The sequence below is a fragment of the Pimephales promelas genome, chromosome 23, assembly GCF_988280905.1.
Source record: "Pimephales promelas chromosome 23, fPimPro1.hap1.1, whole genome shotgun sequence".
In the NCBI taxonomy this organism is placed as follows: domain Eukaryota; kingdom Metazoa; phylum Chordata; class Actinopteri; order Cypriniformes; family Leuciscidae; genus Pimephales; species Pimephales promelas.
In genome coordinates this window covers 18,644,611-18,663,947 of record NC_142791.1, presented here as the reverse complement: position 1 = coordinate 18,663,947, position 19,337 = coordinate 18,644,611, and the positions used below count along the sequence as shown (strand labels likewise).

General features: G+C 37.2%; 1 protein-coding gene across 1 annotated transcript in view; it reads left to right on the top strand.

The window, feature by feature from the left end:
- Positions 1-1,667: 1,667 nt before the first annotated feature.
- chsy3 (chondroitin sulfate synthase 3) overlaps positions 1,668-19,337 on the top strand; it is a 107,411-nt gene continuing 89,741 nt past the window's right edge. The window contains exons 1-2 of the mRNA XM_089126241.1: positions 1,668-2,884; positions 5,199-5,482. Coding sequence (XP_088982367.1) covers positions 2,281-2,884; positions 5,199-5,482 — 888 coding nt within the window. The 5' untranslated portion in view covers positions 1,668-2,280. The remainder of the gene's footprint in view (positions 2,885-5,198; positions 5,483-19,337) is intronic.

Sequence of the window (19,337 nt, the reverse complement as noted above, 5' to 3'; positions counted from 1 at the left end):
CAAACTCACAGCATTGGCTCAGGCCGTTTCCAATCTGTATGTATTTTTTTACCGACAGGCCTCTCAGTCGGGTCTAATTTTTGACAGCACTTTCTTGGTTAAAAAGCTACTTCCATAATAGACAGCAATATGTCTAATTGCAAAACCATAATTCAAAGTTAAAGACAATTACTTGTGGGGTCCCCCAGGGGTAAGTGTTGGGACCTCTGTTGTTTATCTTGTATAAAAATAATGTATGAATGGTATCAAAAACACTGATTACTATTTTATTTGCTGATGATACTAATTTAATTTGTTCTGGGGAAAATCAAGAACAAGTCTTGGATACAGTGCAAAATGAATTAAAAAAGATGAAGAGTTGGTTTGATGCAAATAAATTAACACTGAACTTAAATAAAACTAAATTTATAATTTTTTGGTAATCATGACAAACTATTAAAAAAAAACAAAAAAAAAAACTTAAGATAAATGATATTGAAATAGAAAGGGTAAAAGAACTAAAATTTCTGGGAGTAATAATCGATGAAAAATTATGTTGGAAGCCACACATACACTATATAAAGGCCAAAATATCCAAATCAATTGCCATATTGTATAAAATAAGATACCTATTAAATCAACAAACACTATACACGCTGTATTGTTCCTTCATACTTCCATACATTTCTTACTGCTTGGAAGTATGGGGAAACTCTTACAAAACCACTGAACCCTTCAAAAGAGAGCCTTAAGAATAGTAGCCTAAATAAAACCACTTATAGAGCACCAACTACTCCACACTTTATTAAATTGAAAGCACTACAATTCAAAGATATTGTTGAATTCAAAACTGCACAAATTATGTATAAAATAAATAATCAACGGTTATCAACCAGTATTCAACAGTTGTTCCAAAGGAGAGAGAGCACAAATCACCTAAGAGGAACATTTGTATTTGAAAAGAAATGTATAAGAACTAATTTAAAATATAACTGGATTTCAACCAAGGGAGTGAATGGAACAGCTGCAGTGAAGAAATGAAATTAAACAACAATGAGTAATTTTAAAAGACTATTTAAATTGAAGATATTAAATGGATACGAAAAGGACTCGAGGGGTTAGTATTGTGTACAGGTTCCTAGGTCTACATATTAAGTTTAGTATGAAGGTGTTATTAATTGATTTGCTGCAGATAGATGGAAATAAATGAGAAGCAATTTGTTTTGTATTCAGCTAAAGGTTAAAAATAAATAAATAAAAAAAGAGAAAGGGGGTAGGACTTAAAAAGTTATGAACTTCTTCCTACTCTTTTTTGAACATGGGAATTTCTAATTTGAACCACTTACAATCATTTTGGAAGATTGCTGAGAAGTAGTAGCCTACCTGAATTTATGTAGCAGTTATTTTAATTTTATATATTTAATTTTATATAATTTGTATATATCAAATTTTTTTCTTGTTTGTTTTTTTACATGTTCAAAATAAAGTATAAAATAATAATAATAATAAATTCTCATTTCACGAGTTGTTGATTTCTGTCAGGTAGCTAAATTAAACATCACTTTTAAACTTTTATGTGTGACTTTTAAACAGGCTAAGTCTCAGTTAAGTCAAATATTCAGAGTCAATAAGCCCCAGAGCAGTGAAATTCCTGCCTTCTGTGTATTTCCCAGCTAAAGTCAGCCAGGGAAGAGAAAGCTTCGCTCCGCCCCGCGACGGAGCGTGTTTGTCCCGTTACATCAGTGCGCCCAGAGGCTCAAACCCGGAGACACGCGGGAGACGCGACGAGGAAAAGTTCCGCGTCCTCGCTTCAAACTGTGAGGGGAAATGTCGAGTGTTTGGAGTCCGAAGCGGCTGAACGCGGAGAGAAGGGTTACGCGAATGCGGTGTATCTGTACAGTGAGGTGAGGAAACAGAAAGGCACAACGCGAGCGTTCACCGCTTGGGAAAGGAAGCGTCAACTTTATAAACGTTACAGTGCGACGCGTTATCACTTCAGTAATGTGGACTGGCAGCGACCGAAAGAATTATAAGAAACACTCCTCACCGAGCGAGAGAGAATTGACCAGAGAGCTGCGATATCAACACTTGGATAGATTTGAACCGTGATCGATAGCCTACATGTGAAAGATGTTTAGCTCACGTATAACGGGACACTCCTCTTCGGTCGCGCGACGTGCTTGCGAAGGCACTTTGCAGATGTTAGATAATCACAGGCGTTAGTCGTTTGACTCCAAACTGCACTGTATATCAGTTTGAGGAGACTGCTGTTTATGAGGGATCTGCTGCGTTGACTGTGCGATGGCCCTTAGGTCGAGGAGACCGCTGGTGAGCCTCATCGTCGGGGTTTTCCTGGGCTTTTCCGCCGCGTCGTGGTTGGTTGTGCCCAGAGTTGTAGAGCTCAGTGCGAAGAACAGAAGGTCCTCCATGTGTTCATACTACAGTAACGCCAGGGCTCAGGCTGAAGTTTCAGACACCTCCTCCTCCTCAACCAGTGGCAGACACAGGCATCTGCAGCCAGTCTTCTCCAGTCAGGAGGGCAGTGATGAAGGGGAAGAGGAGCATCATGGGACGGGGAACAGCAGTGATAGACCTGCACCTGAGCCTCAGGTGAACAGCTTCTTGTATGTGGGTGTCATGACGGCTCAGAAGTACCTGTCCTCCAGGGCTGTGGCTGCCTTCAGGACCTGGAGCCCCAGCATCCCGGGCCGGGTGGAGTTCTTCTCCAGTGAGGGGTCTGAGCAGATCCCTCTGCCCACCCCTGTACCCCTCGTCTCGCTGGCAGGGGTGGACGACTCCTACCCTCCCCAGAAGAAGTCTTTCATGATGCTGAAGTACATGCACGACCATTACTTGGATAAATATGAGTGGTTTATGAGGGCTGATGATGATGTCTACATCAGAGGTGAATAGCTGAAGACCGAGAGTGGAAAGAGATATTGCTGTGTTGAAGCATTCTGATGCATATATAGCTCTTTGGAAATATTTAACTTTTGCAAATAATGACCGAGTTAAAGTTCCCTTTTCAAATTATAGAAATAACAAAGTTATGGAAGCTTATTGTAGGACCATTCAGATGTTTTGCATATAGTTCTAGACAATGAGTAATCGCATCCAAAATAAAAGTTTGTGTTTACATAATATATATTTGTGTACTGTGTATAATTATATTGTGTATATATGAATACACACATATGCATATATTTAAGAAGTATTTGCATGTATATACTGTATATAGATTTATGCATTATTTATATTATATATAAATATGTATATAAATAACACATTTTTCTTAAATATATAAATGCATGTGTATTTGTAAATACAAAATAATCATACTCAAGGCAAGGCAAGGCAAGGCAAGTTTATTTATATAGCACATTTCATACACAATGGCAATTCAAAGTGCTTTACATAGAAAAAAAATTAAAATAATCCAAAAAAGAAATCAGAATAATTAAAACAGTTTAGAATAAAAAATAAGAAATAATGAAAAATAAAAATTATGATAAAAATAAAATACAGTAAATTATAAAAAAAAAAATACTCAATAAACACACACATATTATGGAAACACAAACTTCTATTTTGGATGCGATTAATCGTTGCCCATCACTAAATGTGACATTATTTTAAAGACAGTTAAACTTCTCCCAAATCTATTTTTTTATGGCAATTCTAACTTGATTTCAGTTTCACAGTAAAATAAATCTCTAAATATAACAATTTAAGTGATATAACATTATTTTTTTATATATATATATATTAGAGTAATCAGAATTTAAGGGTACAATTAAAATAATGGCATGAAAATAATTTCACAATGTTGATAAAAATAATAAACCTAAAACCAGGCTTCATTTTCTTTATGCAAAATATAATGATTTCTATTTCCGGGGTGAAATTATGACCCAGATTTGTTTGGTGGGTTTTTGTGAAATTAACCCAGATGATTATCAAATGCAACATATACTGTATTTGATATATTCAATCAACATATGTTTGGTGAAGACAGCAGTTTGTATCTTAAATGAATAGTTCTAAAAATCACATCAAATCTGAATTACAGCTATTTTACATCTTTTTCTAATGTGACAATACTGTCTATAATGTGTTCTACACTTCATTAGAAATTTTCAGTATATTAATTAAGGTTAATATTAGTATTAGGGCTGCACATATATCAAAATGATTGAAATATTACAAATGTATATCACAATATGCATATCACAACGGCTTGCAATAACTGGGGTCATGAATAAAAGACAGAGAAAATCACTCACTGCTCTTGGCTTGCTCTTGGCTGAATAACTTATAGGTTTAATAAGAATCAGTATATATTTAATTCATAGAGTAAAGACTAAGCAGTGTTTTATTTTTACATTTGATTATTCAGAATAACCCTAATGTAGGCCTTCCTGAAACTCTAACCCCTGTTCTTTACATCGATGTTAAAATAACACTTCTAATGCTACAGTAAAACACTGATGTACACTTTCAGAAGTTGTATGGATGTTGGTTATATAATTTTAAAAACTTTTAAAAGAGAATTACAGTTTATATTATAAACTTTAAGCATTATCGTATTGCATATTGTATTATTTGACATTTATTAAAGAGGAATAGCTCCTTGAGATGAGCCATCTCGTTTTCGAGGGGGTCCTCGATTCTAGATTCAAATAAAAAACTGACCTTACAGCAGCTTGAATTTAACATAACAAATAGCAAAAGCCAAAAAACAACAACAACAAATACACAAGAAAAACAAACAAACAAAAAAATGCTATGCAGTAGTGCTATACAGCTAAATATATAAGCCAAAACAAAACAAGACATTCATTCATGCAAGACTCCCAAAAGGTGACACACTCCTCCCTAAACAGAGTAAACCATATCATTTGTACCAAGACAACATCAAAATACAGACAAAAACTATATATGTACCATGCCAAGAAAAAAAGTTACAGTGAGAAATAAATATAATAAAATAAAATAATGCTAATCAAAAGCAATTGCATGTATTCTGAAGATGTTGAGCTAAATGACTATTGACTAAATGACTAATGACTAAACTCGACTATTTAACGAGTTATCGCATCTCGCATTGTCCTTACATATTGTTTAGCCCTAATTAGTATGTTTAAAAATATTAGTCTTTGAGAGTTTGTGTAAATGTTCCTGCACCTCATGATTTCCTCCTGTGCTTCCGACTCCTGCAGGCGAGCGGCTGGAGCTGTTCCTGCGTTCTCTGAACAGCAGTACGCCGCTGTATCTGGGCCAGACGGGGCTGGGCACCACCGAGGAGCTAGGTAAGCTGGCGCTGGAGCCCGGGGAGAACTTCTGCATGGGTGGTCCGGGGATGATCTTCAGCCGGGAGCTTCTGCGCAGAATGGCGCCGCACATTGGGGCCTGTCTCAGGGAGATGTACACCACTCATGAGGATGTGGAGATAGGGCGCTGCGTCAGGCGCTTCGGAGGGACCCAGTGCGTCTGGTCATACGAGGTAACGCCGGTTAACATCCTCATGTGAAATTTGGTTTGAATAGGGTGAATTGTGTTGCTCAATCTTTGAGTCTCTACAGTTACCACTTATTACTCCATGTTTATATTCTGCTTCAAATTATAGGAACTTAACATTATTTTTTGCACTATTCGATTTGAGGCGAGACACTACAGGCAAAAAGAGTATTTTCAAAATCTGTCAATCTTGGTCTTTTTCGCTTTTCATAAATTGTTTTTTCAGACTAGAGGAAAGAAAACATCCAAAATACACTTTTAACTGTATCTTTTAAAGCACTTTCTCTATTTGTGTCTGTATTTCAATTACAGTATCATTAAAGGGCACCTATTATGGAAAATTCACTTTTACATGGTGTTTGAACATAAACTTGTGTATGAGCAAAACCACACTAGAATGATAAAAATTCTCAATAAATGATATGCAGAGCTGAGTTCTAAGATTCAGCTCTTTGTGACGTAGAATTGAGCAAGGGGTTTGATTGACAGTGTGGTTGTGGCATAGACCCCGCCCTCTGTGATCTGGACACCATCCTCCATTGTTTCAATGACAGCCGGTAATGTCTCTTGGAAACATAAATGTTCTGTCGTGGGTTAATCCTGTTGTTGTGGCTTAAAAGTTAATCCTCAAGTGTGGATCGTCATCTACTGTTTGCGATCCACCGACACCTCCAGTAACAGTAAGTGTGTTTTATGATTTTTGAGCAAATAGTCTTTTCAGTCGATGTCAAATGCATCTAAAGTTGTTGTCGTCATCGGATGTCTGTTTATATAATTTAAACCTTGTTTGTATAGTGGTTAACCACACGTTAATATATATATATATATATATATATATATATATATATATATATATATATATTTAAATATATTGTATTAAAAACTGCATATATGTTCTTATTCTGTAAGTTAGCCATCTTCTCACATTTGCCTCAGAATCACCTGTATGACAAGTAAACATGACGCAACAGGTCCCTCGCATAAATGTAATTTCGCTTGTACGTAGCAAACTTTATCACAGAATGTGTGTATGTAGTTTAAAAAATTTGTGCCAGCGTTAGTGTTTGTGTGTGTCTGTGTGTGTGTGTTGCACATCCATAATTGGAATGGGGACGCGATTACAACTCTATAAGTACATAAATGTATCAAATAAATAACCATACCGAGACGTACTGGTCCATTCTCATTTGTGTTTATTCTGCCGGAGTCTCTTCGTACTATTTATATATTCCGATTCTAATGTGACATTCTATGAATGACATTCAAAACAGCGGTTTCTCTCACTCTCTCAGCCCTTCTGCTTACCGACTGCCATGTATCAAGTTACGCCCTCATCCAAAGGCAGGGCTGGGATATGCAGCACATTTGCATTTAAGGTGGTATGCCTCAAAATAGCTCATTTTAAAACAGGCCCCAAAAATGACATTTTCAAATGGTTGTAATGCATTAACTGTGGTGTATTTTGAGCTGTAACTTCACAAATACATTCTGAGGACACCCAAGACCAATATTACATCTTGTAAAAAGGGGCATAATAGGTGCCCTTTAAAAGCTGTTTTCTCGAAATGAGTTTTTCCTCCTATATTGAACCATAAATATATCTATGGTAATCTAATTTTAGGTAATCTAATCTATGGTAATCTAAATCTAAAAAGTTTTTTTTTTTTCATTTCTGATTTGTGCAGTGATAAATAGAGCAATCCAAAATCCCCTCTGTAAAAACCTTTGACTCTAATATAAAAAAATGAAACAAGAATTTGGACTTCATCCAATGTTCAGATTTTTGCTCTAGAAATGTATGCAAATTAGTGCACATTTAATTAGATAATGCCTCATTTGCATATTTAAACATAACATTTCAGAAAACTTGTAATGCAATATTGAAGCGGATTCTGGATTGGACTCAAGGATCACAGGAAGAATGAGCTGTCTTTCAGGCGTTGTTCTGCTGTATAGGAGAGCATAGAGAGTGCTGGACAATCCGTGTATCATTCATTCAGTAATTTTTTTTAATTTAATTTTGATTACCGAGGAAGAGCCTAGACAGGGCTTTCTTCTGTATAGACCAGCAGTTCTCAAGCGCCATGCACCTTAAAAAACAATACACCAAGCTTAAGGAAGTATGCCCACTGCAGCAAATGTATGTATTTACAATCCAAATAAACGATAATACGAAAATTATTATATATAATATAATAAAACCTTTATTTAACCAGGTGAGCACATTGAGAACACATTCTCATTAACAATGGCGACCTGGCCAAAAAAGCGTTGAGGTACAAAAAAACATAAGTTACACATAAAATTACAAGACAAAGTAGTACTCAATTAACATAGAAGATTAATACAGATCCGTAGATCAAGTGCACAGATCAGGTTAGCATGTACAATGGTCCGACAGTAAATTTGCTAACAATGATTTAAAAGTGATTAATCGGACAGTGGATTCAAGTTTCAAAGATTTTTGAAGTGTATTCCAATCATTGGCAGCAGAGAACTGGAAGGAGAGGCGTCCAAACGCCAAACGCGCAAAATTATTGAAGAATAGAAGAACACCATGAACATGCCTGAGAAGAACACAATGCTTCCTCCTAACAAAACAATCTCCCTTCCTCTACTACTTCATCTGGCTTTAAGCTAGAGTAGAAGAGCAGCTTAGAACCCCTAGAGTATGGAAGTGTTACTACCAACACCTACTATAATTCACAGTAACAGGACTATGGGCTGTTATACCCCCCACCATGTGTCCCACTGCCAGTGTTGCTCTTCTACAAAGGATGCATGGTTTTCGACAATCATGTTGTCAGGAGGTGCTGTGGTTTTGGAAGCGTTTACAATGAACATCGTATCAGGCAGAGCATTGTGACTTTGAGTTCTCGATTATACATCCGGTACAACGTTGCACTGTCCTTTCCTGTATCTTACAGTGAAATGTCCAGTTGTACACATTCCTTTGTTCTGCCAACCACCAGTCCTTCGGAGAACCTTTTGAGTACGTAAAAAAAGTGAAGCAAAGACTATACCATCACTAAGTTGGATGGACTGCGAAATACTCTTCGCAGCGTTCAATAAATATGACAGGGTCATAATCTTGGATATTACTAAAGCTGGGGAAATTGAGTTTTTCTGGGTGTTATACTGTATTGTGGATTGGTTGCTCTGAGTTGGTAGGTGACTGGATTGCACACTGTATGTTATATTTTTACATTTAGAAAGAGGAAAGCGAACTGTGGAATTAGGGTCTGGGGTAATTTGAGGGGATGAACACGGCACCAGAGATTGAAATCTATGGTCCAATTGATGATCTCGTCTCTACTAGACACAAACTCTGTTGTACTACTTTCATGTTATCACTGTGAAGCTGCTTTGATCTGTACATAAGTGATACATAAATAAAGGTAACTTGACTTGACTACTACAGATTGGCCCAGCTCGGACAGATTGGACAAGCAGTTCTAGTTGTTTTTTTTTTTTTACTTTATCACACTTGCGTTGCAACTGGTAAGACATTCTCTCCTCTATGATTCTACATCGGCTTTCAAATTCATCAAAAGGAACATTTTTCTATCATAAATGTGACTGAAGTGGATGGGTCGTTGTTTGGTTCATGATCCATATCCGGTGGTGGTGAAGGTGGAAAATGGATGTTGTCAGGAATGTGTGGAGCATTATCCCTAATTTGTCTTTAATGTCTGGGGCATTATCCCTAATTCTCTCACTTTCCTCATCCGAACCAATATATAGGTCACTGAAGGTGTTGATTACATCTTTTAGCGGTTCCCTCCGCACGGTGAAAGGTTCAGCAGAAAAGACTCATCCCCATCCAGAGCAGTATGACTGACCCTTCTGTGCGACATTAATACTGGTTAAGGTTGCATATACAGTGAGGAAAATAAGTATTTGAACACCCTGCTATTCTCCCACTTAGAAATCATGGAGGGGTCTGACTGAAATTGTCATTGTAGGTGCATGTCCACTGTGAGAGACATAATCTAAAAAAAAAAAATCCAGAATTCAAAATATATGACTTTTTAACTATTTATTTGTTACTTTTTTAACTATTTATTTATTACTATCATTTAGAATTCTGACCCTCAAAGACCTGTTAGTCTGCCTTTAAAATGTCCGCCTCCACTCCATTTATTATCCTAAATTAGCTGCTAGGGATGTACGGTTTATCGAATCAATATCGTTATCGCGATATCACGTTGCTCGATATACATATCGAAAGTCTCGCGATATTTATGCAATATTTTGTTTATGATGCGTCCGTCACCGTTGCATTTCTCCCGATTCATTTACTCCTTCTCCATAAACAACATGAAAACAAGGAGAGAACCTAAATTAGCATGCTAAATTACTAGCCCCGGCCCGGCAGAGAGAATCAGTTGAGAGAAAGAGAGAGCAAAACAGTTGTTTGAAGACGTGAGAGTGCGCACGGCCGCGGCACAACTCACTTTCTGGAGGTATACTGCCCCCAATTGTTATGGAATATGGAATATGATTTGATTTTATGTGCAAGATGGCACCTTTAATCTGACCAAAGAATCAAGTCCCTCTTGCAGTTCCAGTCGTGTCTTACAACTGAATATGCTGGGGTTTATTTTTGGAGGAGCTAGGAGGATTTTTCTTGAAACCCTCCCAAGCAACATGTGGTGATAAAGGGGTTGATTGATTTAGATTTTTTTCAAATCTTTTTACAGCCATTTTTGATCATATTTACCAGGGATGCCATTAATTCTGACCACAACTGCTATTCAACGATTCAAATTAAGCTTTCCTGTGCTGTGTATAAGCTATTAAAACAGAACTACCCAAATTATTTATCTCTATCGCAGTTTATATAGCACATTTCCTGTGGTATTGAAAATGGTAATGAATATTGATATATTTCAAGGTATCATATCGGAGTTGGAAATTGCAGTGTATTGTGACAACACTAACCTGTAGGATACTCATATAAAACAAAATATTTACTATACAGAAAATCTCAAGTGTTTAATTGTTTATATTGTTACAAAATATAAACTATATTTTCACCCAGCTCTAATCTGCTAAATGTAACTTTAGGGCATGAAGATATTGAGATATTTTAAACATTAGCAATAGCATCATTACTTTCTTTAAAACTGCTTTGAAATCCACTATGTAAATAAATTTGACTTGGTTTTCTCCCTTCAAAATGGATTTTCTCCCTTCAAATGGATATCTCTCTAATCTAAAAGGACAGCTGGAGACAGACCTTTTCCACCTTTAGCTCAGCCAGCAGTGCCCACTGTAAATGCTTCCATAGATATATATAGGATGGGGTTTGTGCTTTGTCTGCTTATAGATATGGAGAGGGCTTCTAACGTCTTCGAACACCACTAACATCACACTTCAAAGTAGAGTGGCCAACCAATTCCCACTTTTGGCCACATGCCCGGAGCCTGTTTCTGTTGGCTGGTGCTGGTATAAGGCTTGATGATCACCACTTTGGCATTGGCGCGTGAGGGGTCGCCATGCAGAGTCCAGCGGGTCCATCTGAGAGATGGTTTATCATGCAGCCCAAGACAGGAACTGACACGGCAGCATTATGTCACTGATTCATTCAGTTGCAGTAAAATGTATTCAGCACCTTAGAGACACAAACGCTGACACACAGCGTTTGCTGACAAACTCACATCATTACTTTAACACCTCAATGACTTGCTTACAAAGAGTATTGCGCTGTACCAGATGGTAAAACCGTGGTACAAAATGATGACCATATTTATGCGGCATGTTATTTCTGCAAGCATGCTTTACCCTAAGTACAGATTTAAGTATCATCTGAAGACTAAAAATGAAAGTGATGCTAAGGTCATCTGGCTCTGTTATTGGCTTTATTTGGTGATAGCTAGCAAGAAGAAAAGTCTTTAATTTGATATTGAAGGAAATGAATATCGATCAGTGTTCCAGTGTTAAAGAGATTACTGAACATGGCACATTTGATTGTGAGTTTTGACTTGATTCTGACTAATTTCATGTGGTATGATCGATTATAGACCCTGAGAGAGTGAGCTGTGTTTTTTATCCCATAATGCCTCATTGAAGATTTCCTCCTTGCAGACTTAAAGACTTGATGTTGTGTGGGTTTAGGTGTATCTTCAAAATGTTTCTACTGAGCAAAGCAAAATCATGATTAATTTACATTATTAGGCCACCCTTAAAAATATTCTTGTTTGCCGTAACCCGACCGACCCTGTCAATTTAGAGCCGACCCAATTTTTTATTTTTTTTTCCCTTTTAGTCCGACCGACTTGCCGGTTGTAACTTGCGTTCAGACCGACCGATTTTTTTTTTTTTTTTTTTTTTTTTTTGCTCTTCAAACGACTAATTCAAATTCCATAAAATGATATTTTAGTTAGTATTGTGAAAGTTGCTTATGTCTACAAACGTAGGCTACGTTCTTTCTTTTAAATAAAAACCCGTGGCGTCATAGTCATCTGATTATGTTTACACGATTGGTTTACCCGTGTCACACTGTCTATAAGGCTTATACGTTCGCTTCGTTTCATTCAGTGTTCCCGCTTGGTAAACCCGGTATTAAATGGGCTGAATATCAACCATTTCTATATATAATAATAATAGTAAACAATTTGTCTGATGCAATTTTGCTATTCCCAGTCCAGAAGAGAGAGAGCGATCACCCGGAGCCACAGCGCGAACAACATGACAGCCCTGCTTAATGAGTGACAATGAGGACAGAACGTGGTTACCTACACTTTAGATCTGGGATATTATTCTAATTGTATTTTAGATTTCCGCTTTCAAAGATTATAAAAAGATATTTGAGATGAAACCATTACAGACGCATTCTGTCTATAGCGCAACTTCCTTCCCTTCACAGCGTTGCGCTGTCATTTCTTCCTAAAACCCGAACGTACCGTCAGAATCAGCACGATCGGTAATTGTTGTAAAATGCAGTCTGTACTGTTGCTAAACTGCGTACGGGTTCAATCATTAAAAGAGCTATTAAAAGCACAAAAGTCTGCGCAAGAGACGCTGTTCACAAGGTGATGCGTGCTCCGAAATGCACTGCAACGGGACAAGAAAAGTAGGCTATAGCCTCATTTTGGGCTTCATGTGCGCAGCTAAACTATCAAATATACATAAAATCTAAAATGACCTGCTCTGAGATTCATTTAAACACAGTTTATGTCTTAAATGGATGTGAATAGTTGGGAGGATATGGTGGTGCATCAGTCATCTGTTAGATCCGCACTCGGTCTTAAAGGGGCAGTAGTCTAATAAACATGTGACGATTGAGCCAGTAATGGGAATCAAACACAACAAAAGGCAGAGAAAAATCACTCGCAGCTCTTGAATTATTAACTTAAACTTTAATAAGCATTAATCTAACTATGATAAACCATGCAGTGTCATTTTACATTTGATTTACTAAATTAAATTTCTTTTCAGACAGCGCAACACACTTAACTGAAAAGTAGCTAATTTTAGACCTTTCTGAAATTAAAGCACTGTGTATATAGGCTAATTTGTATCTTTGTTTAATTGTATTCTTTGTTTCACCATGTGTTTGTACTTGTTTTTGCTTATATCTCATGTATTTGGGGAAAAAAAGCCTGCACACTGCTGCATAACAAATACAGTAGATATTTATTCATTTTGTGACTGGCCTAAAAACGTAACCGGTTGTAGGTTGCAATAACACCTAGTGGTGGATGCACAGTTTGAAGACCCAGTCAGTGACGTCACAGTATGCAATTAAAAAAAAAAAAAAAAAAATTCATGATCACCATGACCAAAATTTTACTTTTTTTTTTACACTGAATCATGGAAAAAAAAAAATATAGACCTACCTACCGACCCTTTTTTTTTAAAAAATTGCTGTTACTGCAAACCAAAATATTTTTAAGGATGGCCTTATTTACATTAATCACACACACCTGATTTCAATGTTTTATGGGGACTTTCCATATAGTCATAATGATTTTTATACTGTGCAAACTGTATATTCTGTCCCCTAACACTCACCCTAGCTCTAAACCTACATGTTGCACACATGCGCGCACACACACACACACACACACACACACACACACACACACCAAGCACACCTCCAGTTTACAATCATGATGTTTGGGTGTCAATATGACCCCAGACATTTGTAGAGACATTTGTATATATAAAAAAAAAAAATATATATATATATTTTGTCCATTAACTTCTCATCTATCTGTTTATGCTATGTTTTGGGAGATATTAAAGGCATAGTTCACTTTGAAATTAATTTTTGGTATGTTTTATTTTACCCCAAGTGGATCCAAGATGTCTTTGTTTCCACAGTACAATGTTCTCTTTATTTATTTTTTCTTGCTGAGCAAAACTTTTTTCTATTGGGCGGACATTTTTCGCCACCTGAGCAAAAATATTCTTTATACCTGACCCGTACCTATACCTGTACAGCATATGTAGAAACACAATGGTTTCAACTTTCGACATTCAGTTGTAACTTTTAACTTGAATGTGCCAGTTGTATTTTATTTGACCCTTGATGTAACTTATTGGTATTAAATCATATTTTTGAAAAACATGCAGTTAATTAAGAAGTCAATAAATGAAGCACATCTGATATTTTTATACAGTGCTGTTAACTGTACAGACTTAAAGGTCTTGTAGGTAGGAATTTTATAAAAAAAAAACTTTTTTTCCCAAATTTGTTTAAACTTTCTATATATATCAATGCAAAATTAAAATGTAAGTACTCTGATAAAAAGAGTATAAAAATCGAGTGACTTTAGACCGTTTAATCTGCACTAAACACAGCTCATTATTTCCAACTGGGACGAAACAACGGATTGGCTTAGGCGACTGTCACTCTCTCGCAACCATGGCAACCTCCCTTTTGTCACACAGGACCTGCCCACTTGCGCGTATCCAGATCATACCTGTTCACATGCCCTTGTTTGAGCTTGAAGATGCAAAACTCGATGCAGGTCCTCTTGTTCAAGAAGTGCTCCTTGCCCTGCACTTCGACCACCCCGTCCTCGGCCTCTACTTCCCCGGACCCTAGTTACACGGCCTCTTGCAAGACGACCTCCTCTGCTTCGTCCTCAACCCCGTATCTGTCCTCGAGCTGACGATGCGGTAACATGACATCATGACTTTTGCGTAAACATACACGCCACTTTCAAGTCAAGTATAATACGCATTTTGAGCTATCCGCGTGTATGTGTGTATGTATTGTGAGTACTAAAATACATCTTATTTGTTTATCTTCATAATGATAAAGTTAGAATTTTTTTTTATTACATGTGATTCTGACATGATGTCACTACATGCTCCTTCCTCTCCGCTCGTTTCAGGTAAATAATGTGTCTTCAGCTCAGCGGTTGGAGTCGCACGTTCATGTGTTTTGGGGGCGTGGCTTTGGAAGGAGCTCAGAAGGGAGGGGGTGGAGTGAATGGAAATAATGAGCTGTCTTTAAAACAGTTGTGAGAGGTCTACAGACACTCGATTTTTATACTTTCTTTTTCAGAGTATTTACATTTTAATTATGCAATGATATATACAGAAAGTTTAAAGAAATTTGGAAAAAAAATTTTTCTAAAATTCCTACCTACAATACCTTTAACCAAGAAATCCTAAGACAAATAATTTACAAAATCTTCTGCAGGACAGTTCAATTCTTTACAATAAAAGAATATAATAAGAAAGAAAAGTAAGCTGTTACATTGAGATGGTTTGGGGAAACCATAAAGTGTTTTTGTACAGTCAATTAATTGTGTACAGGATGCATTAAACCATCAAAGTTAAATGATTGTTTATTGCTTATGAATTTCCAATATTTTCTTTAGCAGGGGCCAGGGGGTTTCAAACCTTTTAATGACAATAAATGGCTCTAAACAGCACCCTAGTGAGATTCTTTATTTAGGCTTATAATATAATAAAATATATGCCTAATATAATCTAAACAATACCTTTGTGAGATTCTTTATTTAGTTTACATATTATATTATTATAATATGAAAACAAACTGACGTATTTAAATAGATCTAATAGCTATAATATCTAATATTTTCAAGAAAAGTGAATATGTGAAATCTTATATGATAATCTAACCATGCCTGAATTCTACCCCAGCGCCCCAGACTTAAGCCCCAGACCCCCCCCCCCCCCCCCCACAGACACACACACACACACACATATCAATTTAAACTAATGATGTATTTTGAGTTTGAACGCGGATGGGTATGTAATTGTTACTGTTCTGTCCATCAACTGTTATTTCCACCACTTTAATCAAACCACTCTTCTTTTAAACATTATGATGTGATTTTATTTCTCATGTCTTTTCGTTTCTCGTTGCCTCTCGTATTGAGCTTTGGTCTGCACTCACAACTCACTGCCAATCACACACGCTCACATCATTCTCTATCTGTGAAAGCTGTAAACTGCATTTCACAATATAACAGTTAACCAGTGCATTGAAATTATTTCTCACTAAACTTTAATCAAATGGATTTCCCCACACATTTCGCGTCAGTCCTCTGCGTAGCATTTTATTATTTTCCGCGCAGCCGCGGCTTCAGAAGTGTGCGGCCGTGGCATCAGTGCGCGCGCAGCTTAGAGGGAACATTGCCACATCACTTCCGCCACTTTCCCAGCACTTGTGCAGACTGAATCGCCCGCGCCCTCGGATCACTTGGATGTGGCTGTGGTTACAAAAGGTAAAACGATATAAACAGTGTTTGTTTTCTCACAAAAAAACGCTCGTTTTGTGTCTTAGGCTATCAATGTGTACTGACATTTACGAGTCATTAAATCATGTTTAATTTGGACTTCTCTGTGCATGCTCTTTGAGGTAGTGACCATAGACCTGCATTATATAACTGACAGACAGACAAGAACGGTTTGACCTAAAAATATCAAAATTGAAACTACTACGGAAACAAAGACACCTACATCTTGCATGCCCTTGAGGTAAGCTAAAACATACCAACATTATAAGTACTTTTTTTTACTTTTTTTAAAACTCATTTACTACAAAATTACTCAACCGCTGTATTAGCATGCAAATGAAATATTACATTATTATAAAAAAAGAAAAACACTTTAATGATGATCAAAATTAAATATGAATTGTTTCTGGATTTGGTGAGGGAGATTTCTGCCATCTACTGGTTAGAGAGAATTCTGTAGGAAATACAGTTTTTGAATAAAAACGTGTAATTAACACTCACCTAAAGGGAAACAGGGCGACCTGTTCAATTTCTCATTAATGCAATTAGCTAATCAACCAATATGGCATATGGCAGTTGCTTCAATGCATTTAGGGGTGTGGTTCTGGTCAAGACAACCTCCTGAACTCCAAACTGAATGTCAGAATGGGAAAAAAAGTGATTTAATCCATTTTGAGCGTGGCATGATTGTTGGTGCTAGATGGGCCGTACTGAGTATTTCACAATCTGCTCAGTTACAGGTATTTTCAAGCACAACCATTTCTAGGGTTTACAAAGAATGGTGTGAAAAGGGAAAGGCCCCTTAGTGCCAATTGGGCATCGTTTAAATGCCACGGCCTACCTGAGTATTGTTTTTGACCATGTCCATCCCTTAATGGCCACCATGTACCCATCCTCTGATGGCTACTTCCAGCAGGATAATGCACCATGCCACAAAGCTCAAATAATTTCAAATTGGTTTCTTGAACAAAAATGGCCCCCACATTCACCAGATCTCAACCCAATAGAGCATCTTTGGGATGGGGTGGAATGGGAGCTTCATGCTCTGGAGGTGCATCTCACAAATCTCCATCAATATGCTATCCTAGTAATATGGGCCAACATTTCTAGAATGAATGCGTTCAGCACCTTTTTCAATCAATGCCATGTGGAATTAAGGCAGTTTTGAAGGCAAATGGGGTCAATCACAGTATTAGTATGGTGTTCCTAAAAATCCTTTAGATGAGTGTACATCCATTCATTTTTTTCTGGATGTGGCCAACTGCTCTTGTAAGGTAGGTTGTGTGTGTGTGATGGCTGACTGAGTGCAGGTGGGGAGCAGGAGGGATGCTGGGAAATCTAGTTCTGTGGTGACTGGATAATGTGACAGCATGTAGATCATGTTCATTCCACATTGCACTTGTACTCTAGTACTTTTTTATGTGTGGAAATAGTGGAGTATTAATAGTGGAGTCTTGGGATTTAAGAATCAATATTGGTTAATCAAAATGCAATTAAAGGGCAATTAAGCTGGATTATTTTTTTAACCCAGTCCTAGTGTAAATATGCTTTCCATTGCGACGAATGAAGTTGGTCAGTGTACTGAACCCTTAAATGTGTTTTAACATCACTATAGAGCTGGTAAGTCCCGCCCATCCGTAAAACTCCAAGTGGACCTATAGGTTGAAAAATTGTCAATGCAAGTGAATGAGAGAAAATAATTATTTTCTGATCCCGATTGAATTGTGCCATGAATGTGAACATATGTTGTCTGTTATTTTTTTATATAATTTCTCATATAACGAGTGTGACAGTATATTGTATGATTCTTTGGCTAGCAGTTGTGGAATAGACATAACGAGAAAGACTACACGTCGCATATGTGACGTCGCTGCATAACACATTTTCCCTCCACAAATCACGGTGCGATAATCTAAGGAATTAGATCGAGATGCCTGTGTGTTTTGTACCCAAATGTCACCATTCAAACAATGGTTTGTTTAGCGGGATCTGTGTGCTAGTGGTGGTGACGTATATCAAACGCATCGAAGTCAGCAAAGAGTTGTAGTCCACAAAGTGCTCTCACACAAAGTCTAACCGTATGAAAATTCTACCCGCTAAATTGTAGCATTCGTTACACAAAAAAATTATATAAAAAATTCACAGACAACATTTTGTTCACATTCGTTGCAAAATTCAAACGGAATTAGAAAATTATTATTTTCTCTCATTCACTTGCATTGACGATTTTTCAACCTAGAGGTCCAGCGGGGTTAGCGGAAGGGACGGGACTTACCAGCTCTATTAGGAAGAAAAGTATAATCTCTGTGTAACACTTAGACTTTGTCCTCAATCCATCACGGTGGTTTCAGCCTCGTCCCATGAGAGGCTGACAGCCTACAGATTTTGAATGATGTGCTGTGCCAGGTGATCTTTGGGGCGGCCTCGCTTCCGCTTCTTTGCCTGGACCTCCACATCACGGCTATCCTTGTTAAACATTCTGTCGGATTTCGTAGGATCACAGATTCCCTTGTGAGTGTCATTTTCACAAAAGGCTGAAATGTATATACAATATATTTCTCATTATATGGTTAAAACTTTTCGTTTGTGTTGACAAATTATTATTTTTTAACATTTTGGAGGGATTCCCTCTAACCACCCGCATCTAAAAACTTGGTTCAGCATGAATCACATAGGCTAAATTAGGCCTCAAAATGATGAAATTCACCAAAAGGCTACAATTTTGGCCCACTATTATTTTTCATCTATAAATGACTGCAAATTCAGGTTATGTCAGTAAAACATTTTATATATTTTCAGTGGATATATAGTATAGTACGCCACGAAAGGGACCAAACAAACAAAAGTCGACTAGCCACTTATTTATGCCTCTATCTGTAAAATGTGGTCATGTTCTGTCTCTGGAAGGGGTAATTCTGACCTTGTTGTTCCCACAGCTTCCAGATCAGTGTGAAGATCACTGTTCTGGTAAATGTGTCAACCTAGAGCGCTTGGCTTCCGGCCTCCAGTGAAATGGCTCGTTTCAATTGAATAACTTTCTCTTTTCTACTACACTCTATGTGCAATGTTAGACACAATGACTGCCTAGATTTAGACATGCTGAGCCTTTCTCCA